We start from the raw sequence: 24,307 nt of genomic DNA, 5'->3' as shown, positions 1-24,307 counted from the left end.
CTCTGTTACCCAGGCTGGAGTGCAGTAGTGTGATCATGGCTCACTGCAGCCTCCATCTCCTGGGCTCAAGCCATCCTCCCATCTCAGCCTCTCGAGTAGCTGGGACTACAGTTGTTTGCCACCAGGCCTAGATAATAAAAAAAAATTTTTGTAGAGATGGAGTCTCACTATGTTGCCCAGGCTGGTCTTGAACTCCTAGGCTCAAGCAATCCTTCTGCCTTGGGCTCCCCATGTGCTGGGATTACAAATGTGAGCCACTGCATCTGGCCTTTATTTCTATTTTTGAGAGAGAGTTTTGCTCTGTCACCCAGGCTGGAGTGCCATGGCATGAACACAGCTCACTGCAACCTCGAACTCCGGGGCTCCAGCGATCCTTCTGCCTCAGCCTCCTGAGTAGATAGGACTACAGGCACGCACTACTATGCCTGGCTAATTAAAAAAAAAAAATTTAAGAGGCAAGGTCTCTCTATATTGCCTAGACTAGTCTTAAACTCCTGGCCTCAAGCTGGCTTCCCAAGCAATCCTCCCACCTCAGCTTCCGAAAGTGTTGAAATTAACAGGTATGAGCCACCACACCCGGCCACTCTCTCTCTCTTCTCTAAACAATGTGAAAATAAGTTCAAACATCATGTCATGTTACCTCCAAGTACTTCAGCCTCATCTCCTAAAAAAATTCTCCTACCAGACTAAAACTTCATTATCATACCTAAGAAGATCAATAACAATTTCCAAATGTCCATCTGATATTCAAATTTCCCCGCTTTTAAAAAAATCTTTACGGCCGGGCGCGGCGGCTCAAGCCTGTAATCCCAGCACTTTGGGAGGCCGAGGCGGGCGGATCATGAGGTCAGGAGATCGAGACCATCCTGGCTAACACGGTGAAACCCTGTCTCTACTAAAAATACAAAAATTAGCCGGGCGTAGTGGCGGGCGCCTGTAGACCCAGCTGCTCGGGAGGCTGAGGCAGGAGAATGGCGTGAACCTGGGAGGCGGAGCTTGCAGTGAGCTGAGATTGAGCCACTGCACTCCAGCCTGGGCGACAGAGCCAGACTCCGTCTCAAAAAAAAAAAAAAGTCTTTTATACTTGTTTTTTTCAAATCGTACATCTTACAAAGATTTACAAATTGCATTTAGTTTATTGTTTTTTAAATCCTTTAAAATACAGATCCCCATGTATCTACACATATACACCTTTTTTTGTGACATTGATTCTTTGGAGAATGCAGGTGTTATCTTTTTTTTTTTGGAGACGGAGTCTCGCTCTGTCACCCAGGCTGGAGTGCAGTGGCGCGATCTCGGCTCACTGCAACCTCACCTCTCGGGTTCAAGCAACTCTCCTGCCTCAGTCTCCTGAGTAGCTGGGACTACAGGTGCACACTGCCATGCCCGGCTAATTTTTTGTATTTTAGTAGGGATGGGGTTTCACTGTGTTGCCCAGGCTAGTCTCGAACTCCTGAGCTCAGGCGATCCGCCCACCTCGGCCTCCCAAAGTGCTAGGATTACAGGCGTGAGCTGCCGTGCCTGGCAGCAGGTGTTATCTTATAGGCTGTCCCTGGATATATCTGATTGTTTCTTCATGGTGTTATTTAACTTGTTCTTCTACCCCCTGTATTGACTCTAAACTGGAGTTTAGGTCCAAAGCCAGATTCAGGCTGGGTGTTGTGGCTCATGTCTGCAATCCCAGAACTTTGGGAGGTCAAGGTGGTAGGATCATGAGGTCAACAGTTTGAGACCAGCCCGGGCAACATGGTGAGACCCTGTCTCTATTAAAAATACGCCCCCCCACCAAAAAAAAAAAAAGCCAGGTGTGGCTCTGCATGCCTGTGCTCCCAGCTACTTGGGAGGCTGAGGTGGGAGGATTGCTTGAGCCAGGGAGGCAAGGAGGTTGCAGTAAGCCAAGATTACCCCACTGCACTTCAGCCTGGGTGACAGAGTGAGACTCTGTCTCAGAAAAAAAAAAAAAAGGCAGATTCAGGTGAACAATCTTTGGTAAAGATACTGCCCAGCTCATGCTGAGTATTATTATTATTATATCCCATCCAGAGACACATGTCAGATTGTTCCACTATTGATGATGCTAAATTTGATCACTTGTCTGAGGTGGTGACAGCAAGACTGCACCATTTTTTACTACTGTAAAACACCTCTCCCCTTTGGCAACCAGCAAGAGGCTTCAGGTGGACTCTTTGGCATGTGACTGTTCTGTCCTCCCCTAGCCTTTCATCCCAGGGTTCTGACTCCCTGGATAATCCTGTCAATTATTATATGATCAATTATTGATCAATTATTTTACAAAGGGTTACAACAAGATGATTTTCTATTTCTGTCTTTTCTTCTGCAGAAATGCAAGAAGCTTGCACTCTTCTGTAAAGAAGAGTTTTTTTCTCATCAACTGGGATTGAACTACAGCTCCTTCTAAAGAGGCAGGACAAATTATTATTACTATTATTATTATTATTTTGAGATAGGGTCTCTTGCTCGGTTGCCTAGTCTGGAGTGTGATGACGCAATCACAGCTCACTGCAGCCTCAACCTCCTGGGCTCAAGCCATCCTCCCACCTTAACCTCCCAAGTAGCTGGCACTACATGTGTACACCACCACGCTTTTGCTAATTTTTAAATTTTTTATAGAGACAGGGTTCTTATGTTGCCCAGGCTGGTCTTGAACTCCTGGGCTCAAGCAATCCTCTCGCCTCAGCCTCCTGAAGTGCTGGAATTACAGGTATGAACCACCAGGCCTGGCCAAATTATTCTTATTGAGGCTGGCATTGTTCCGTATTTGGCTGGCGGTGCCCCTTCAAGTTGGCTCCTGGGTCCTTCTTTCAATCCCCAGGAGTCTTTGAGAACTTCTTGGCTTTCTGGAAAGAAAAAAACAAAGATGTCTCAGCATCACCTGCATTCCCCCATCTCCAGCCCTGAAACCAGCCATTTGGAAGCTGGGATGTGGCCCCAGGCAGTCTGCCTCAAGTTCTTTTGTTTTTCACACTCATGGCAAACTGCAGGGGCCAGTTCCAGTTCTGGGGACCTTGCTGTGTGACCTTGGGCCAGTTCCTTTCCCCTCTCTAAGTCATACTTTCTCTGTATGAAACTCTGTGGAGCTGGGTTCCACCTTACTCCATCTCCCCATCAGGGTGTGGCATCCAAGCCCCACTGCTTCCTGTTACTCTGTCTCCCTCCTCCTGTGGTCAGAGGTAGGTGGGACAGGGCTCCTCCCCTGGGCGGTGGAGCCTGTGTCACAAGTGAGAAACTGGGACTTCTTACCCTGTAAGGAAAGATGCAGGGAGCCATTGTCCAGGCCCTCTGGGAAACTCAGTCTTGGGACCCTCCCTCCTGGCTGGCATCAGTCTCTAACCTCCAAGGGCATGGGCAGGATGACCGTGGGATTTCCCTCAGCTGTGTCCTGAAACTGCTGCACAGAGAAAAGGGTTTGGACTGCCATTCTATCACCATTGGTTTAGAATCTAGTGACTGTGATGCATTATTCCCTTTATTTTAAATTTAGGCTGGGCGCGGTGGCTCACGCCTATAATCGCAGCACTTTGAGAGGCTGAGGTGGGCGGGTCATTTGAGGTCAGGAGTTGGAGACCAGGCTGACCAACATCGTGAAACCCCGTCTCTACGAAAATACAAAAATTAGCCAGGCATGATGGTAGGCACCTGTAATCCCACCTACTCAGGAGGCTGAGGCAAGAGAATCGCTTGAACTCAGGAGGCGGAGGTTGCAGGGAGCTGAGATCACGCCACTGCACTCCAGCCTGGTGACACAGTGAGACTCCGTCACTCACACACACACACACACACACACACACACACACACACACACCCCCCAAAACAAAAAGACTATAAATTTAGTTTTACCTTGTATTGAAGTTGTAAATTCACATAGTCTAAAGAATCAGGCCGGGCGCGGTAGCTCACGCCTGTAATCCCAGCACATTGGGAGGCTGAGGCGGGCAGATCACCTGAGGTCAGGAGTTCAAGACCAGCGTGGTCAACATGGTGAAACCCTGTCTCTATTATAAACACAAAAAAATTAGCCTGGCATGGTAGCACGAGCCTGTAGTTCCAGCTACTAAGGAGGCTGAGGCAGGAGAATCACTTCAACCCAGGAGGCAGAGGCTGCAGTGAGCCGAGATCGCTCCACTGCACTCCAGCCTGGGCTACAGAGTGAGACTCTGCCTCAAACAAACAAAAAAGCATCAAATAGTTCTACAAGATTTGCTGTAAAATGAGTAGCAGATCTTCACCATCCTCTTTACATCAGTTTCAAACTTAAAAAAATTTTTTTTTTCCATCTCCGTCCCCAAACCGCCTACCCAATTTAAAACTTTTTCAGCTGGGCATGGTAGCTCACGCCTGTAATCCCAGCACTTTGGGAGGCCAAGGCAGGTGGATCATCTGAAATCAGGAGTTTGAGACCAGCCTGGCCAACATTGTGAAACCCCATCTCTACTAAAAAAAAAAATACAAAACTTCGCCAGTGGTGGTGGTGGGTGCCTGTAATCCCAGCTACTTGGGAGGCTGAGGCAGAAGAATCACCTGAACATGGGAGGCAGAGGTTGCAGTGAGCTGAGATTGTGCCACTGTATTCCAGCCTTGGGTACAGAGCGAGACTCCATCTCAAAAAAAAGAAAGAAAGAAAAAAAAAGAGAAAGAACTCTAAAGTCATTCTGATTCCTAATCTTCTGATTCCTAATCCTTTGTATCTGTCTTGATTTTTCCTTTCTGGAAATTTGCAGAATCTTCTCTTTGTTCTTATTTTGCTGAAACTTCACAACAGCATCCCTTGCTGTGAAATTGCTTTCACACCTTGTCCTCAGTGCTCACTGGGCCTCTTCAGTTTGGAAATTTATGTCCTTGAGTTCCGGAAAATGTATTGACTTATTTCACTGATGATTTCTTCCCCTCTATATTTTCTGTTCTCTATTTCTGGAACTTGGTATTTGGCTGTTGGGCCTCCTGGACTGGTGTTTAATTCTGTTATCTTTTCTGTCTGATTTTTAAATTTATCTTTGTGGTCTACACTTTGGGAGATTTTAAAAAAACACTTTATCTTCCATCTATTGACTGTTTAATATCTGCCCTCATATTTTAAATCTTCAAGAGCTATGCTTTGTTCTTCTATACTACTTATACTTTTATAGCATCCTATTCTTGTTTCATGGGTGCAGTATCCTCCTTTTTCTCCCTAGGGCTATTAATGACAGTTCATTTCCTCCATAGTGCTTTTTTTTTTTTTTTCCTGTGTGGTTGTATTGTTCACTCTCTTTTATGTTAAAGGCTTTCTTTAGATGTCCCAGGATTCTGGATTATCTAAAAAACCTGATTGTCTAAGACAGCTGTGACCCATGAGTAGGACTTATCCACCAAGGGCTTCCTATAGGGTATTCTGGTTGAGTTGTTTCATCAGGAAACTCCCAGTGTCAGAGTCCTGAGGCTTTTTTTTTCCTGGGATGGTCATGCTCCACAGAGAAGCTTCCTCCAGGCTGTGGCTTGGGTGAAGGCCTGGCTTTCACACTGTGGGTAGGGGAGAACACTGGGCCTCTCAGCTTCAGTACCAGGCTCACGTTCTTTATTTGTCTGGGAAAGACACTTGCAATTTTCCCTCAAGGAGGGGGATGGGTGGCCCTTGGGGAGGGAGAGGGCGTGGGTATCTCACTGCCTCAGAAACAGACTTCCAAACTACCTTCCTCTTTTTAGCCCCACCTCTACTCGCCACCCAGGTACCCAACACACCAGTTCCTGAGTCTGTTCTGCCACCTAACTACGTGGCTTCTCAGTTTTTCTAGCCGCAGGTTTAGGATGCAGTTTTTTTGGGGTCTACTAAGGGACTTAACACTTGCTCACCTGCTTTCCTGCTTCTCAAATTCTATTGTTTTCTCATCTCCTGTTCTCTTTGTTCTTGTAGATTTACACTTAAAACAACCTATGGTCATTTTAGTGACAAAAGCAAAGTGAGAGAGGAAGCAAAAGTAAATGTGTGCTCTATCCATCATTACAATCTTCAAAAAATGAGACCTAATTCATGTACCATAACATTCACCCTTTAAAAACTGTATAAAATTCAATGGTTTTTTGTACATCCACAAAGTTGTGCAACCATCATATCTATTCTAGAATATTTTCATTACCCAAAAGGGAGCCCCATACCTGTTAGCAACCACTCCCCCTCCTTTCTTCCCCACAGCCCCCAGCAACCCCTAATCTATATTTTGTCTCTGTGGATTTGCCTATTTTGGGCACTTCTCATAAATGGAATCATACAATGTATGCCCTTTTGTCTCTGGCTTTTTTCACTTAGCATAATGTTTTCAAGGGTCATCTATGTTGTGGTATGAATCAGTACTTCATTATTTTTTAAAGTAACAGTTTTATTGAGTATTCATTCCTCTTTATGACAGAGTACTATTTCATTGTATGGATACACCACATTTTGTTTACCTATTCATCAGTTGAATGTTTGGGTTGTTCCTACTTTTTTGATATTATGAATAATGGCCCTATGAACATTCATTTGTGGGCAAATTTTTGTGTGGATATAGGATACCATTTGTCTTGACTACACAGAAAATAGCTTAATAAATATTTGAGCTGGGCACAGTGGCTCACGCCTGTAATCCCAGCACTTTGGGAGGCCGAGGCGGGTGGATCAATTGAGTTCAGGAGTTCGAGACCAGCCTGGCCAATGTGGTGAAACCCCATCTCTACTAAAAATATAAAAAAATTAGCCAGGCATGGTGGCGCACAGCTGTAGTCCCAGCTACTCAGGAGGCTTAAGCATGAGAATCGCTCGAACCTGGGAGGTGGAGGCTGCAGTGAGCCGAGATCACATCACTGCGCTCCAGCCTGGGTGATAGAGCAAGACTCTGTCTTAAATAAATAAATAAATAAATAAATATTTGAACAGTACAGTTTCACTTTTTTTTTTTTTGGTGGGGGTAATATCCATCATCTCAAACTTTTATCATTTCTTTGTGTTGGGAACATTCAATATCCTTTTTCCAGCTGTTATTGAACCTAGCGAGGTTCTGCTCACATGGCATCATAAGGCCAAATATTTATATCGAGGTTTGTAGTGGAATAAAAGAGGGTATTTATTTGTAGATGACCAAGTAAAAGAATTGGGCATCTCATGCTTAAGAGCTGACCTTGGTTGGGTGCAACAGCTCATGCCTGTAATCCCAGCACACTGTGGGGCCAAGGCAGGAGGATCACTTGAGTCCAGGAGTTTGAGACCAGCCTGGGCAATATAGTGAGACACATGGTCTCTACAGAAAAATTAGCTGAGTGTGGTGGTGTGTACCTGTATCCCCAGCTACTTGGAGGCTGAGGTGGGAGGATCCCTTGAGCCTGGGAAGTTCAGGCTACAGTGAGCCATGATTGCATCACTGCACTTCTTCAAGGGGGACAGAGTGAGACCCTGTCTCAAAAAACAAAACGAAACAAAGAAACCCATCTCCAATGAGTGGCTTATAAGCAAGGATTTTTTTTTTTTTTTTTTTTGAGACAGAGTCTCGCTCTGTCACCCAGGCTGGAGTGCAGTGGCGCGATCTTGGCTCACTGCAAGCTCTGCCTCCCGGGTTCACGCCATTCTCCTGCCTCAGCCTCCAGAGTATCTGGGACTACAGGCGCCTACCACCACGCCCGGCTAATTTTTTGTATTTTTTTAGTAGAGATGGGGTTTTGCCGTGTTAGCCAGGATGGTCTCGATCTCCTGACCTCATGATCCGCCCGCCTCGGCCTCCCAAAGTGCTGGGATTACAGGCGTGAGCCACTGCGCCCAGCCATAAGCTAGGATTTTAAAGGCAGGGGTAAATCTGAGGAAAGCAGAAGTTATAGGCAAAATTCTAAATCAATACATGAAGGTTATATATTGGTTTGACCTAAAAAGGTGGGACATCTTGAAGTGGGGGTCCACAGGTCATGGGTGGATTTAAAGATTTTCTCATTTGTCATTGGTTAAGGACACGAACGTTTGTCTAAAAATCTGGGGTCAGAAAAAAGGAATGTTAGCTCTGGCCTGTGGGCATGACCTCCAGGCCCCTCAGAAAGAAATTTATTTATTTTTAATGTTTAAAATGTATTATTTATTGAGATAGGGGCTCACTCTGTCACCCAGACTGGAGTTTAGTGGGACAATCAGTGCTCACTGTAGCCTCAAACTCCTGGGCTCAAGTGATCCTTCTGCCTCAGCCTCCCATCTAGCTGGGACTACAGATATGTGCTGCCACACCTGGCTAACTAAATTTTGTTTTGTTTTGTTTTGTTTTTGTAGAAATGCGGGGGGGGGTCTTGCTTTGTTGCCCAGGCTGGTCTTGAACTTCTGGCCTCAAGCAGTCCTTCCACCTTGGCCTCCCAAAGTGCTGAGATTACAGGTGTGAAAGGAAGAAATTTAGAGCAAAGACTGGTGGTTAGAGTTTAGTCCTCTGCTCCCCCTTGTCTGAGATCTATGAGCCAGTGGATCTGTTTGGTGGGGGTCTGGGTTTATGAAACGCAATGCAGGGACATAAGTTAAGATGTTATCTTTAGTTTTTATAGGGAGCCAAATACCCCATGATTCTAACTTTTTTGGCTATTGTCTTAAGTTATTACTATATTTTTGTTTATCAGCTTGCTCATTTACTTCTCAAGGCTAGCTAGGTGCCTGAAATACTTTTGAAGAAACGTAAGTTTCTTTTTCTTTTCTTTTCTTTTTTCTCTTTAGAGATGGTCTTACTCTGTCACCCAAGCTGCAGTACAGTGGCATCATCACAGCTCACTGCAGCCTGGACACTCAAGCCTCCGGGGATCCTCCTGCCTCAGCCTCCTGAGTAGCTGGGACTACAGGCACGTGCCACCACGCCTGGCTAATTTTAGAAAAATTTTTGTGGAGACGGGGGTCTCACTGTGTTGCCCAGGCTGGTCTCGAACTCCTGGCCTCAAGCGATCCTCCCACCTTGGACCTGCTAAAGTGTTGGAATTACAGGTGTGAGCCACCATTTCTGGCCTAGATTTTTCTCTCTTTTTATGTTGGTGGGGTGCTCGGCTGGCCCCTAAGAAGAGTCCCTGCTCTGTCTCACAGCTATTTGAAACTGTATGTTATTGTTAACTATAGTCATCCCACAGGGGTATAGAAAATGAGAACTTAGTCCTATCTAGTTGCAATTTTGTATCCTTTTGCATCCCCGTCCCTCCCTTCCCCCTACCCTTCCCAGCCTCTAGTATCCTCTGTTCTACTTTTCACTTCTATGAGTTGAACTTTTTTTAGCTTCCACATATGAGTTAGAACATTCTGTGTTTAACTTTCTGTTCCTGGCTTATTTCACTTACAAAATGTCTCCAGTTCCATCCAGTTTCATATCTTCAGCATCTTCTATGGTGCGAGGCTCTGGCTAAATGCTTATTTAGTCTAACAGCTCTGCAAGGCTAGTATTACCATCCCTGCATTACAAAGCAGAAAGCAAAATCAGAAAGGTTGAGGGGCCAGGCGTGGTGGCTCACGCCTGTAATCCCAGCACTTTGGGAGGCCAAGGCAGGCAGATCACGAGGTCAGGAGATCGAGACCATCCTGGCTAACACAGTGAAACACCATCTCTACTAAAAAAATACAAAAAATTAGCTGGGTGTGGTGGCGGGCACCTGTAGTCCCAGCTACTTGGGAGGCTGAGGCAGGAGAATGGCATGAACCTGGGAGGCGGAGCTTGCAGTGAGCCGAGATCGTGCCACTGCACTCCAGCCTGGGCAACAGAGCAAGACTCTGTCTCAAAAAAAAAAAAAAAAAAAAAGAAAGGTTGAGGGACTGGTTCAGGGACTCACATGCCTAGGATGTTTCTGACTTGGGATTTGAACTCAGGTCTGGCCACATCAAAGGCCATGTCTGCTCTTCGCTCTCCTCCCAAAATACATGTACTATCTCATTTGACTCTTGAAATCCAAAACTCATTGAACCTTCGAACCACAAGTCTAAATTTATTTTTAAAAAAAATTATTAATGCAAATTGTAAAGCACACACAATACATAAAGATTAATAAAACAAATATGGTATATAAAAGGAAACTTGTTTTTTTACACTTACAGCACTTCTGACACCAAATGTGTGGATTTTTTCTACACCAACAACAAATGTTCTAACTCTCTGGACACCAACTGGGCATCCTACAATTCAATTCTGTTCAGACACTATCTACCTGGGGTTAGCATCTGAACCCATAGGTTGAGGCTCAGTCAGACAAGACTCATCCACTTCAGATGCCAATCCTAAGTCCCGGGACTCCAGTACTTCTGATGACTTGGCTGCAAATTGGGAGTTCCCACGACTCCCTCTTCATACTTGACAAATGGCTACAATGGCCCACAGAACTGAGAAGCACTTTACTTACTATTACCAGTTTATTATAAAGGATACAGATGAGCAGCTGATGAAGAGGTCCATAGCGTACGGCATGTGGGAGGGGTCCTGAACACAGCAGCCTCTGTCCCTGTCCTTGTGGAGTTGGGGTGCACCACCCTCCTGGCACATGGATGTGTTCGTCTACTCGAAAGCTCTCCAAACCTAGTTGTTTGGGATTTTTATGCAAGTTCCATTATGTAGACATGGTTGGTTAAATCACTGATTGAACTCAACCTCCAACCCCTCTCTCCTCTCTGGAAGTCGGGGTGGGGCGGGTGGGGGTGAGGTCTGAAAGTCCCGACCCTCTCCTCACATGGCACCCAGCCTCCATCTGAAGCTCTCTAGGGGCTTTCAGCCACCAGCATTTCCTGAATATATAAAAAAAGACATTCTCCTCACTCTGGAGATACTTTTTTTTTGAGATGGAGTCTCGCTCTGTTGCGCAGGCTGAAGTGCAGTGGCGCGATCTCGCACCTCCGCCTCCAGGGTTCAAGCGATTTTCCTGCCTCAGCCTCTCGAGTAGCTGCGATTACAGGCACACGTCAACATGTCTGGCTAATTTTTGTGTTTTTAGTAGCGGGGTTTCACTATGTTGGTCAGGCTTGTCTCAAACTCCTGACCTCATGATACACCCGCCTCGACCTCCCAAAGTGCTGGGATTACAGGCGTGAGCCACCGTGCCTGGTCTTTTTTTCTTTTTTTTCTTGTTTTTTTTTTTTTAGACAGAGTCTTGCTCTGTCACCCAGGCTGGAGTGCAGTGGTGCGTTCTTGGCTCACTGCAGCCTCTGCCTCCTGGGTTCAAGCAATTCCCCTGCCTCAGCCTCCCAAGTAGCTGGGATTACAGGCGTGTGCCACCATGCCTGGCTAATTTTTAAATTTTTTGTAGAGACAGGGTTTCACCATGTTGGCCAGGCAAGTCTCGAACTCCTGACCTCAACTGATCCTCCCGCCTCAGCCTCCCAAAGTGCTGGAATTACAGGTCTGAGCCACCACACCCAGGCTTACTCTGGAGATTCTTTGGTTCTCAGTGGTCCTTGTGTCAGGAACCAGGGACAGAGACCAGAGACGTTTTTCACTATGTCACAGCACAGGAGCCTTGCCAACACAGTCCCATCCTCCCAGGCACCCTTTCCCAGGCTGTCCTCTTCCCTCCCAGCACAGGCCCCCATTCTCCTGGATCTGAACCACACAAGGAGGCAGAGGGGTAGAGTGGTTAAAAATGCAGGCGCTACTACTTTCTGGAGGTGTGATCCTGGACAAGAGCCCCTGTGTCCCTATCTGTAAATGGAGATGATAAAACACTCCTCAAAGGGCCTCCGTAAAGATCACAGGAAACAAAGCATGGACAACGTGCCTGGCACGAAGGAGGGCTTGGTAAGTGGAGGCAAGTCTGAGTGCCAGAGCCTTAAAACCATGGACTCTTAGGTTTGAAGGAAATCAAAATATTCCTCTCTAAAAACCTGCAGATTTTAGTTAAAGGTAAAAGGTTAAAACCCAGGGGCACCCTCTGCCCCTTCTCTCTGTCTTGATCAGCTCAGAAGCAGAGCTCAGAGGATCCTGGATCAGACTTGACTCTTCCCATACATTCACCTTCCCACATTTCCAGCCCTTTGGAACCCTGAAGATATCCTCTTCTCTGTCCTGTCACTCTATGGGACTTACGGCTCTTTGTTAAAATACTATTTAAGCAAGGCCCCTAAGCCACTGCCTTGAGAGAGAAATACTTCTCAACTGAGGCCTCTACTGCATAATGGGTACAGCATGTGTTAATCAACTTTGGCTGATTTTTCTTTTGTTAAGTTGACTTTTGTTTCCAGGGGAGCGTGTCAACTAAGAACCTAAACAGGGAAAGAAAAGAAATGTTTTCACCCCTGCACGTCGTCCAAACTTCCTCCTGCGTGTTTGAGACGACATAACGGAGGCCAGAGAAGAGGACTTGTCTGAGCTCACCGAGGGTGCACAGCCCCTTTCTGCACCCACTCATCTGTGGATGAGAAGGGGAGACAAACAAAGGTGTCTTCTGTTTCAAAGTGCTTTCCTGTCTAGGGAGTGGACATTTGCCTGTTTCTTGAAACATTCAAAGAGCCTTATGAATCCAAAGGCCTGCCCAGAAACAAGTGATGAGGGCCCTGGGCAGCCAATGGGATCGTGCTGGCCTTTCTACCTGCCTGGGGAGCCCCCCCGCCCCACATCCTGCCCCGCAAAAGGCAGCTTCACCAAAGTGGGGTATTTCCAGCCTTTGTAGCTTTCACTTCCACATCTGCCAAGTGGGCGGAGTGGCCTTCTGTGGACGAATCAGATTCCTCTCCAGCACCGACTTTAAGAGGTGAGCCAGGGGGTCAGGGTCCCAGATGCACAGGCGGAGAAGCAGGAGCTGTCGGGAAGATCAGAAGCCAGTCATGGATGACCAGCGCGACCTTATCTCCAACAATGAGCAACTGCCCATGCTGGGCCGGCGCCCTGGGGCCCCGGAGAGGTATGTGTGAGCACCAGGAAAGGGCACACCGATCCTGGACTGCAGAGCCGTGCGCATGTGCTGGGAAGAAGCACTGGCCAGGAGTCACAGGAAAGAGGGATTCAGGCTCTGACTCTAACATTGACTTTTTGGGTGATTTTGAGCAAGTCTTTGGCCTGCTCTGGGCTCCGGCTCCCTCTCTTGTCAAATGAGGGGGTTCCTTTAAGAGCAGGAGTTTGTAACTTTCCTTGCATCACACCCCCTCCTTCTGAAAAGCAGAAGAGAGCATGGGTTCTTTCCCTAGAGTTTCACATGCTATGCAGGGGCTTTGAGACCCCACTAAAGCTGGGCTGTGAATGCTAGGTTAGAGGCCTTGGAACAGGCTGTGCCTGGTGGCTCCCGCCTGTAATCCCAGCACTTTGGGAGGCTGAGGCGGGCAGATCAGCTGAGGGCAGGAGTTCGAGACCAGCCTGGCCAACATGTTGAAACCCCATCTCTACTAAAAATACAAAAATTAGCCAGATGTGGTGGTGTACACCTGTAATCCCACCTACTTGGGAGGTTGAGACATGAGAATCACTTCAACCTGGGAGGCAGAGGTTGCAGTGAGCCAAGATTGTGGAACTGTACCCCACCCTGGGTGACACAGTGACACTCTGTCTCAAAATAAATAAATAAATAAATAAAGACCTTGCACCAGATTTTGAAAATGTTGAAGATCCCAGTGGAGAAAGAGTTTCTAAAAGAGGATGGTAGAAGCAGTTCTTCACAGAGGAGTTCTCTCCTAATTACCACGGATCAAGGGAATGATAGTTGCAGGTGTCTGTAGAGTAGATGGAGACGTCTGCCATCACAGGAGGGATTGTGAGATGTTGGGGGCAGGCAAGAAAGGAGGGACAGGCTCTGGTTAAATTTCTGGAGGGGGCTCAGGGTTGACGGGGGTCATGTCCTTGCCTGTGCCCCTCTCCCTTGCAGCCAGAGGCCAGCACAGCCATCCAGGGGACCCCAGGCCCCCACTTCCCAGCCCCAAAATAGCCTCACCCATGTGTTTCCCTCAAAAAGGGCTAGAAGGCTATTACCCCAATGCCCCTGCTACCCCCAGTCTCCAAAAAGTAATTTGCGATCTACAGGGACTTACAGCTAGGTGTGATGTCAGCTGTTGCCAGGCAGAAAGGGGTTTGGGAGAGCCCTGCAGAGATGTTATGACAAGCTATGTTCTGGGGAACAAGGTAACCTGCTGCAGACCATTAGAGCTGTGGCCTGTGAAAACCCCAGGGAATCCCATGGCAAGGAGGGAGACTGTTTTGTGAGGAATGGATTCAGGTCTAGGCCACGCGTGACCTTGGATAAATCACTGCCTCTCCCTGAGTCTCAGTAATAATATAATAGCCATAATAGTTCTCATCCACTGTGTACCTGTCACCAGGCCTCAGCCACTGTTAGTTAGTACTGTGATTATTTACATACGTAAAGGCTAAACTCAATTTTAATTCTTACAGTCACCCTATGAATCAGGTACTTTTGTTGTCCCTTTTTACAGAAGAGGAAATTGAGGTCATATTGGTAAGTGACTTACCCAAGTAATCATAGCTAGTGAGTGGTTGGAGGCAGAATTTGAACCAGGACTAGTCTGACATCAAAGTGTTAGCTCACTCCACCATTTGGCCCCCTTTCAGAGGTGCATTTTGTGGGAAGGGGAGGTGAGACCCCTCTGAGCTCAGACCACTCAGTGATCTACAGACCCAGGTGGGCTCAGTGTTCAGAGTGCATGTCCCCTTGTCTAATCCTTGTCTAGTTTTCCCTTTATTCAGTTACTGCTTCTAAAGCTGGCCATGTGTGCTTAGGCCATTCCAGACTGGAGCCTGTTTTGGAGGCTTTTGTGAATGCTTCTGCCTGGCAACATCTGTGTCACGATTCCTGCTAGCTCTGGTTGGCTCCTGACTTTGGCTTTTTTTTTTTTTTTTTTTTTAATTGCAGAAGAAGGTAGTGTAAATGAGGAAATAAAGAGGGGGGTGACAAGAGTTGGCACTCTACCAGAACCAGGGGACAGGCGTTCAAGATGCATAAAGAGGAAGAAAAGCAGATGCTAAACTTAACTACGAACTCCCCTGAGAATTGCACTGAGTGTAATTTATTTATAGAGTGCTAACAATGTGCTAGGTGTGGAGCCAAGAGCTTTACCCTCATCATCTTATTTAATGTAACAGCCCTTGGAGCAGATGTTTTACCCGATTTTACTCACACAGAGGGTTAATCAACTTAGATGGTCCCAGAACTAACCGACTCCAGAGCCAGGATTCCAATCTAGGTTATGTGGTCTCGTCTTCAGGGTGAATCTCTAGGTTCTTAGGCCTCCTGAGGAACTGTGGTGCAGACAGGGGAAGGTACTGTCCCATGTCATGTGTGGGAGGTAGAGCTGGGGCTAGAATTGGGTGTGGGGTTGCAGAAGCACTGAACAGGTGGAGGATGAGGCTGGAGAGCCTGAACACAGGCCAGGCCACCCCTGTTCCTTGAGAAGGCCAAGAAGTAGAATTTGTTTTCCCTTCCTGTCTGGTCTCCCCACATCCCCCCCGCCCCCCCCCTCCCCCCGTCGGGTTTTTGCTGTTTCCTTCCTGAATAACTCTCCCTTGGGCTGGGTCTTATCCCAGAAAGCACAGACTGGCACACAGCAAGCCAATGAGAATGAGCCAGTCTGTGATGTCATGAGTTACCAGGCACAAGGGACTCCTGGAGCGTCCTAAACTATCCTTGCTGGTTGCTGGAGTAGGCAGGGTGCAGCCTCATCCTTGCAGTTCCCAATGGGTCTGTTTTAGTCCATTTTGTGCCGCTTTAACAGAATACCACAGACTGCGTAATATACAAACAAACAAACAAACAAAAAAACACCCAGAAATTTATTTCTCACAGTTCTGGGGGGCTTTCTTTTTTTGTTTTGTTTTGTTATGTTTTTTGAGACAGAGTCTCACTCTATCCCCCAGGATGGAATGCAGTGGTGTGATCTTGGCTCACGGCAACCTCTGCCTCCCAGGTTCAAGTGATTCTCCTGCCTCAGCCGCCTGAGTAGCTGGGACTACAGGTGCCCACCATTACGCCCGGCTAATTTTTTCTTTTTTTTTTGAGATGGAGCCTCACTCTGTTGCCCAGGCTGGAGTGCAATGGCATGATCTCAGCTCACTGCAACCTCCACCTTCCAGGTTCAAGTGATTCTCCTGCCTCAGCCTCCCGAGTAGCTGGGATTACAGGTGCTCGGCACCATGTCCGGCTAATTTTTGCATTTTTAGTAGAGACAGGGTTTCACCACGTTGGCCAGGCTGGTCTCGAACTCCTGACCTCAGGTGATCTACCTGTCTTGGCTTCCTAAAGTGCTGGGATTACAGGTGTGAGCCACCGCGCCCGGCCTAGCTTTCTTTCTTTTTTTTTCTGAGACAGTCTCCTTCTGTCACCCAGGCTGGAGTGCAGTGACATGATCTCGGCTCACTGCAACCTCCGCCTCCCGGATTCAAGTGATTCTCCCACCTCAGCCTCCCAAGTAGCTGGGACTAGAGGTGCACGCCACCACGCCCGGCTAAGTTTTTTGTATTTTTTGTAGAGACGGGGTTTCGCCATGTTGGCCAGACTGGTCTCGAACTCCTGGCCTCAAGTGATCCACCTGCCTCGGCCTCCCAAAGTGCTGGAATTACAGGCGTGAGTCACCACACCCAGCCTGGTGAGGGGCTTCCTTGATGTGTCCTCATATGGTGGAAGGCAGAAGGGCAAGAGAGAACCAACTCCTTCCATCAAGCCCTCTTACAGGGCACCTAATCCCATTCGTGAGGGAGAAGGCCTTGTGGCCCGATCACCTCCCAATACCTTCACATTGGCAACACCTGGACTAGGGTCTTAGTAGTCCCACCCCTGGGGTCGTCAAAGAACAGATCAGAAACTCCCGGGGTGTAGGGGCAGGATCCTTACATCCCCTGTATTGTAACATATGCATGCACCCCCCAATCGCATCCAAGTCCCACAGATACAAAGGCTTGCTGAGGTCCGAGGGTCTGGATGGTGAGTCCAGGGAGCATGAGAAATTCATCCAGGCCACACAGGCTCAGGCACCTATACTCCTGCCTACCCCCTGCAGGGTGGATATTACCATTTGAAATACTTTGGCGCTTGCAGTGAGATCTTGCTTAAAAGAAGAAACCCACCAAATTCTAGAATCGCAGAGGTGGGGTCACCTATGTGACAAATGAGGGAACAGAGGCACAGAGATTGGCAGGGACATGCTCAAAGACATGGAGAGCCTGGGCAGAGGATGGCCCCAGAGTGGGTGGTGCCTGGCCCTGCTTCAGCCTGACATTGTCCAAGCCTCCCCCAGCCCACTCCTAAAATGGCCAGGCCCCACTTCTTCCCAGGTGGGCTACATTTTCTGCTGTCCCGGTCCCACTTCCTTACCTTTTCTCCTTAAATCTGATTTCACTGTGAGGGTGGGAGGTTGGGCAGAGGGGTGAAAACCCTCTTCCCCTTACTTGGTAAGCACATACAATTTTTTTTGGTTTTGTCAATTAAAAAAAATAACATACCTGGTTGATCCTGCCAGCAGAAAAAAAAACAAAACAAAAGCCTGGGCGCGGTGACTCACTCTTGTAATCCCAGCACTTTGGGAGGCTGAGGTGGGTGGATCACGAGATCAGGAGATCGAGACCACGGTGAAACCCCGTCTCTATCAAAAATACAAAATAATTAGCCAGGCATGGTGGCAGGTGCCTGTAGTCCCAGCTACTCGGAGAGGCTGAGGGAGGAGAATGGCGTGAACCCAGGAGGTGGAGGTTGCAGTGAGCCGAGATCGCGCCACTGCACTCCAGCCTGGGCGACAGAGCAAGACTCTGTCTCAAAAAACAAAACAAAACAAAAACCAAACCTGTTCCCCTTGAGGGCAGCCCTGATCCTCAGGAGATCCGCACGGCAAAGGGAGCCTGGGAAGACCCCCCCACCTCAACCCCTCATTGCACAGGCAGGACCCTAAGGTCCAGAGAGGACAAAGAGCATGCCTCTTTGCTCTTCTCTGTTCAACTCAGGCCCGTGGCAGCTGCAGGGTCTCTGCCAGGGAGGACTTCAGGCACATCGATGGTTGGAAGGAGGGGTGGGGCGAGGTCTTCAAGCTGCGTTTCCATAGCCAGCTTACTGTTTGTGCTTCAAGTGCATTGTTTGTTAGGGGTGGCTTAGGGGTCTAATGGAGATGGGGGTATACATTTCCCCATTCCTAGCCAGCCCTTGGGGCAGCCACCACTGTGGATCCTCCTCTGACCTATCCTCCCCACCTCCCACAGCAAGTGCAGCCGCGGAGCCCTGTACACAGGCTTTTCCATCCTGGTGACTCTGCTCCTGGCTGGCCAGGCCACCACCGCCTACTTCCTGTACCAGCAGCAGGGCCGGCTGGACAAACTGACAGTCACCTCCCAGAACCTGCAGCTGGAGAACCTGCGCATGAAGCTTCCCAAGCGTGCGTGCACCCCTACATCCTGATACCCCCCACCTCCCACCATCCCTCAACTCAGAGACCCGCATCCCTGCACCCAGCTGGGCCCACTGTCCTCTCCCTCCGGTTTGGAATTCCAGCCCTTCCTCATCTGGGTCTGATACCCCCCTCCCTGGGCACCGGGGCCACACTTACCCTCGTTCCTGTCCCCACAGCTCCCAAGCCTGTGAGCAAGATGCGCATGGCCACCCCGCTGCTGATGCAGGCGCTGCCCATGGGAGCCCTGCCCCAGGGGGTAAGGACAGCCCCAGGGTGGTGGGAGGAGCAAGGTTATCCCGTCTGGATGGAGGACAGTGCCAAGGGGAGGGGCAGGGAGGAGAGCCCAGCTGGGGAGGGGTCCTGACTGCTGCGGGAGGGACAGTGCCTGCCTCAGGAAGAATCGGGCTCCCCAGGTGTGGAGGGCACAGGTGAAGAGTCTCTTGGTGCCATCCCTGGGAGGAAGGCTCAGCCCTCTACAGTTTACAAAGTGCTTCTCATTTCCTATAGCATCTCACTGTCCTCTCCCATTCTCAAAGACCTTGCTATCATGCATTGACAATATTTATATTCACAATACTGTGCTGTGGACAAAACCCTGGGCAGGAAAGCTTATGCCAGTTTGACCAATGAGGACATTGAGGCAGGAAGCTAAAGTGACTTGCTCGAGCTCTCATGTTTGGAGGTGGCAGAGATGGAACCATTGACCAAGTGCCTGGGATTCCAGTCTCTTACCTAGATCCCAGCAACTGGCTCCTGCTCCATACCCCCTGCTCCAGGGACCAGCTCTGGTAACCTTCTGTTACTTCCTCCCACAGCCCATGCAGAATGCCACCAAGTATGGCAACATGACAGAGGACCATGTGATGCACCTGCTCCAGGTGAGTGCAGGGAGCTAGCTGGGTGGCCCTGCCTGCCCACCCAGGACCCTGGCCGGGCCAAGCTCCAAGGCCTGTATACCTGGCTCATGGCAGACTTTCAACATGTGCTCTCTGGATTACTGAATACAAGGGTGACCCTTAAATGTTATATGTAGTCTGGCCTCTGCATTTTTGAGATAAACAGGCTCGGCTGGGTGCAGTGGCTCATGCCTGTAATCTCAGCACTTTGGGAGGCCTAGGCGGGCAGATCACCTGAGGCCAGGAGTTCGAGACCAGCCTGGCCAACATAGTGAAAGTCTCTACTAAAAATACAAAAATTAGCCGGATGTGGTGGCAGTCACCTGTAATCCCAGCTACTCAGGAGGATGAGGCAGGAGAATCGCTTTAACCCGGGAAGTGGAGGTTGCAGTGAGCCGAGATCATCACGCCACTGCACTCCAGCCTGGGTGACAGAGTGAGACTCCATTTCAAAAAATAAAATAAAATAAAAATAAAAAAAGAAACTGAGGCTCAAAGTTTGGAAGTGACTTGCTCAAGACACCCTTTTTTTCTCCCCAAATTTGTACTGCGTGTCTGTCCTATGCCAGCACTGTGCAAGGCTCTGGGCCCACAATGGGGAGCAATTGGACCCAGCTCCTGAAGCCATGGGGATCCCAGGCTAGTGTGGGAGACAGACAAGTGACCAGGTGATGACAGAAGTGCAGGGGGCTTTGTGAAGAAAGAAAGAGGCAGAGGACTCAACCTAGCTGGGGACAGTCAAGGTTGGGTCCTCACCTGCTGGAGCAGGTGAGACCTGAAAGCTGAGCAGCCATCCACAGGGAGGACACTGGGGCTTGTTGGTAGAGCTGGCCTGGAATCTGGAACTCGACTCGCAACGCTGCAGTCTTGTAGCTGAACAGCTGGACTACCCTTACCCGTACCCTCCCCTCCCCTCCCATCATGGCTGAAGTCCAGGGTTTAGGCTTGGTGCAGCTCTGGTCCATTCCTCAGAATGGAAGACCAAGGGAACGTGGGCTACACATTTCACACTGCCTGCCAGGGAGCTCTTCTTGAACCATCCTTCCTGCCCTGCTACCCTGTAGAATGCTGACCCCCTGAAGGTGTACCCGCCACTGAAGGGGAGCTTCCCGGAGAACCTGAGACACCTTAAGAACACCATGGAGACCATAGACTGGAAGGTCAGCAGGTTTCCCTGCATGGGAACTCTCTCTTTCCTCTGGTGTCTAGGGCAGGGCTAGGAGAGGTGGGGTGAGGGTGGGCTGGGGAAGCCATTCTCAGGAAGCTGAAGGGGTTTACCAGCACTTCCAAAACCTGGATGCTGCAGAGTATGTGGGGTTCAGCCCCATGGGTCTTTAAGAGGGAACCAGGCTGCAGCTGGACCCGGGTGTTGGGGCCCTATTTGGCCCTGCATGTTTCTGTCCCCAGGGGCAAAGCCAGGCAGTGTAGGGGCTTGGTGGTGGCCATCGAACCTGACCTCCACCTCTATCCGTATTAGGTCTTCGAGAGCTGGATGCACCATTGGCTCCTGTTTGAAATGAGCAGGCACTCCTTGGAGCAAAAGCCCACTGAGGCTCCACCGAAAGGTACAGGGAGTGGGAGCTTTAGCGTGCCAGGGCTTCTGGACCCTCGGGGCTCTCCTGGAGCTGCTGAGGCCAGGGCCTCCAGCACTCCCTGGTCCCAGCACCGCGGAATCTCCCATCCTCTCAGCTCTCACTTCTTTCTCACTTCTCTCTCTCTCTCCTGTCTGTTCCTTCTTGGTTTGGCTGTCCCCCTCCCCTGACCCACCCCCATCTTGTCTAAGGGTTCCTAAGGGCCCACAGAGGCCTGTCACCACAGGGTACAGGTGACCTCTCTCATAGAGGATGGTACAGCACAGGGTGCCTGGGGTAGAACCTGCCCGAAACACTGCAGAAAGGAATCCTTGTAATGACCTTGCCCCAGCGCTGCCCGCAATCCAGTGAGGGCGCCAAGGTCACAGCTGCTGCCAAGAGAGCCTTGGGCGTTTCCCACCTCATGGACAATGCAGACTAGGATGTTTTTAGACCCAAAGACAGAGTGCTGTTTCTATCCCGGTGCTGTCTCTAATTTGCTATGTAACTTTGGACAAGTCTCCTTCCCTCTGGGATTCAGGGTCCTGAAGTAGAAGGTCAAAGGGCCACCCTGCCTGGGGCCTCAGTTTCTGCATCAGATTCATAGAAGGCACTTTACATGCTATCTCCAACTCCTAGCTGATGCTTAAACCCCTCTAAGACCAACAAACGGTAACCCCCATTTCTATTTGAGAACTCCCAGTAACAGGAAGCTTAGACTTACCAAGGTGCCCATTGCTTTTCTCTAGAATCAGAATCGCAAGTGCAATTCCAAACTGTAATGGTGCTTTTTGTTTGTTTGTTTGTTTTTGAGATACAGTCTGGCTCTGTCGCCCAGGCTGGAGTGCAGTGGTGCGATCTCAGCTCACTGCAACCTCAGCCTCCCGGGTTCAAGCAATTCTCCTGCCTCGGCCTTCCGAGTAGCTGGGATTACAGGCATGTGCCACCACGCCCAGCTAATTTTTGTATTTTTAGTAGAGACGGGGTTTCACCATGTTGGCCAGGCTGGTCTTGAACTCCTGACCTCAAGTGATCCGCCCACCTCGGCCTCCCAAAGTGCTAAGATTACAGGCATGAGCCACTGTGCCTGGCCCAAAACTGTAATGGGCTTTGAGTGTCAGAAGAAACCATCAACTTCTGAGGTGAATTGGACACATGGCCATTCACTTCCTTTTTGATCTCAGACCTTGCTGGTCTAGGCCTCAGTTTTCCCATCCGTGTGATGGCTGGAGTGAGTAAAGCCACTTGGGAAGAAGGCATTAAGCCCACAGCAGTGGTGTGTGGGTCTTTAGCTCTGCTCAGACCCTGGTTCAGAGCTCACTCACTCACTGTGTCCTCATCATGCCTGTCGCTTCAGTACTGACCAAGTGCCAGGAAGAGGTCAGCCACATCCCTGCTGTCCACCCGGGTTCATTCAGGCCCAAGTGCGATGAGAACGGCAACTATCTGCCACTCCAGTGCTATGGGAGCATCGGCTACTGCTGGTGTGTCTTCCCCAACGGCACGGAGGTCCCCAACACCAGAAGCCGCGGGCACCATAACTGCAGTGGTAAGCAGTGGCACTGTGCCAGTGTCAGAGGACCAGGAAGGACTAGGAAGGTTGAGGGGCAAGAGGTCCCCTCTGAAGCACATGGGACCAGGACACCTGGGATGGCAGCTCCTGGGGGCAGTGATGTAGTCATGCGTCCAGCCCTTTATCCATCCACCCACCTGTGCATTCCTATTTGTCCATTTATCATCTCTCCTCTTACATCCACTCATCTATTTGTTCACTTATCCGTCAGTCCTTTCATCTGTGAATTTCATCCATCCATGCGCCATCCTCTAGCATCCAGGAGTCCTACAGACCCACCCATCTCATCACCCCCTTCTCACTGGAGCCCCCATTACACCTCTTTGTTGCTGCTTGCAGCTGTCCTTCCCTGGGTACCTTCTTTCCCAGGCACTAAGCCTGCGGCTAGGTGGGAAGCACTGCCCTCAGGCATCTTGGGTCAGGTAGGCTGCACTTCAAGTGACAAATGGACTTGCTGCTCCTTTGCAGAGTCACTGGAACTGGAGGACCCATCTTCTGGGCTGGGTGTGACCAAGCAGGATCTGGGCCCAGGTAAGGGCCTTGCAGAAGGGCATCTGGTCACCAGCAGCTCATCCCCAGCAGGGCCAGCTCCTTTGTGGGCAGGTGAAGGAGTGTGACGCTGGGCCACTCTCCAACATTCCTGGGATGTCCATTTCACAGATGAAGGAACAGGGTTGGGGGGCTGTGGGGAGTTACACAAATCCATGATGGTCATTATTGGACCTGAGCAGGGGGCAGGGGAGGGTGGACAGTCCTTAACTGCTCTGCAGGTCCAGGATGTTAGAAAGGGGCAGGGACAACAAATGGGTGACCCCAACCTCAACCTGCTGCTTCTCTCTCCAGTCCCCATGTGAGAGCAGCAGAGGCGGTCTTCAACATCCTGCTGGCCCCGCACAGCTACAGCTTTCTTGCTCCCTTCAGCCCCCAGCCCCTCCCCCATCTCCCACCCTGTACCTCATCCCATGAGACCCTGGTGCCTGGCTCTTTTGTCACCCTTGGACAAGACAAACCAAGTCGGAACAGCAGATAACAATGCAGCAAGGCCCTGCTGCCCAAGCTCCATCTGTCAACAGGGGCGTGAGGTCCCAGGAGGTGGCCAAAAGCTAGACAGATCCCCGTTCCTGACATCACAGCAGCCTCCAACACGAGGCTCCAATATCTAGGCTCATGGACGAGATGGGAAGGCACAGGGAGAACAGATAACCCTACACCCAGACCCCAGGCTGAACAGGCTGACTGTCCTCTCCCCTCTGGCCTTTGGCCTTGGATTTTCTAGCCTATTTACCTGCAGGCTGAGCCACTCTCTTCCCTTTCCCCAGCATCACTCCCCAAGGAAGAGCCAAGATTTTCCACCCATAATCCTTTCTGCCGACCCCTAGTTCCCTCTGCTCAGCCAAGCTTGTTATCAGCTCTCAGGGCCATGGTTCACATTAGAATAAAAGGTAGTAATTAGAACACTCTGGCTCCTGGCTCCTCTGTTGAGATCTAGTTCATTTATCCTAAAGAGGTAACTAAAGACGCTAAATCCAGTCACTGAGGTGGGAGAACGCAGCCCAAGTAACCCACAGAGATGCCTGCGGGGCCAGGCAGGCCTGGGGAGGTGGGGGGGCCTGTAGTCTTTGGACACAGACATACTTGATTACATGTTTAACACACACGAACACTCTACTTCCAAAAAGAAATAGGCTCTTGCCTAGTTTAAGCACAAGCTCTTCTTGGTACAGCTTTCATTTTCCTATGTCCCCAATTTCATTTCTATACTAAGAACAGTGTGAATGTGATGACAGATGGCAACCGACATAGGGCCGCCGTGTCAGGATGGACAGGAAGTAGGGGACGGTGGAGAACTGGGTGCCCATGCCTTACCTAAGGGGCTGACTGCTACTCAGCTCTATCTGGTTGCTGCCAGGAGGAAGCACAGCCCCCGTTGCCAGATGTTATCTTTTTA

The 24,307-nt window shown here is 49.6% G+C and overlaps 1 protein-coding gene across 2 annotated transcripts; it reads left to right on the top strand.

The window, feature by feature from the left end:
• Window positions 1-12,539: 12,539 nt before the first annotated feature.
• On the top strand, window positions 12,540-23,814 carry CD74 (CD74 molecule). Of its 2 annotated transcripts, XM_003829020.5 has the most exons (9): window positions 12,560-12,846; window positions 18,132-18,304; window positions 18,496-18,575; window positions 19,135-19,197; window positions 20,280-20,375; window positions 20,693-20,780; window positions 22,144-22,335; window positions 22,828-22,890; window positions 23,203-23,814. In XM_003829020.5, exons 1-9 carry the CDS (start codon window positions 12,722-12,724, stop codon window positions 23,211-23,213), a joined length of 891 nt encoding a protein of 296 aa, XP_003829068.1. In that variant the 5' UTR covers window positions 12,560-12,721; the 3' UTR covers window positions 23,214-23,814. The 2 variants fall into 2 exon arrangements, with proteins under 2 accessions (XP_003829067.1, XP_003829068.1); XM_003829019.4 differs by lacking the exon at window positions 22,144-22,335 and having other exon boundaries at window positions 12,540-12,846.
• Window positions 23,815-24,307: the final 493 nt, after the last annotated feature.

Source organism: Pan paniscus, chromosome 4, assembly GCF_029289425.2.
Source record: "Pan paniscus chromosome 4, NHGRI_mPanPan1-v2.0_pri, whole genome shotgun sequence".
NCBI lineage: Eukaryota > Metazoa > Chordata > Mammalia > Primates > Hominidae > Pan > Pan paniscus.
This window is presented reverse-complemented; position numbering and strand designations above follow the sequence as displayed.

Coding starts and splice junctions, on each gene's coding strand:
- CD74 (XM_003829020.5), top strand. CDS start 12,722: ATGCACAGGCGGAGAAGCAGGAGCTGTCGGGAAGATCAGAAGCCAGTC. Junction 18,576..19,134: donor TGGGAGCCCTGCCCCAGGGG/GTAAGGACAGCC, acceptor TTCCTCCCACAG/CCCATGCAGAATGCCACCAA. Junction 22,336..22,827: donor CGGGCACCATAACTGCAGTG/GTAAGCAGTGGC, acceptor GCTCCTTTGCAG/AGTCACTGGAACTGGAGGAC.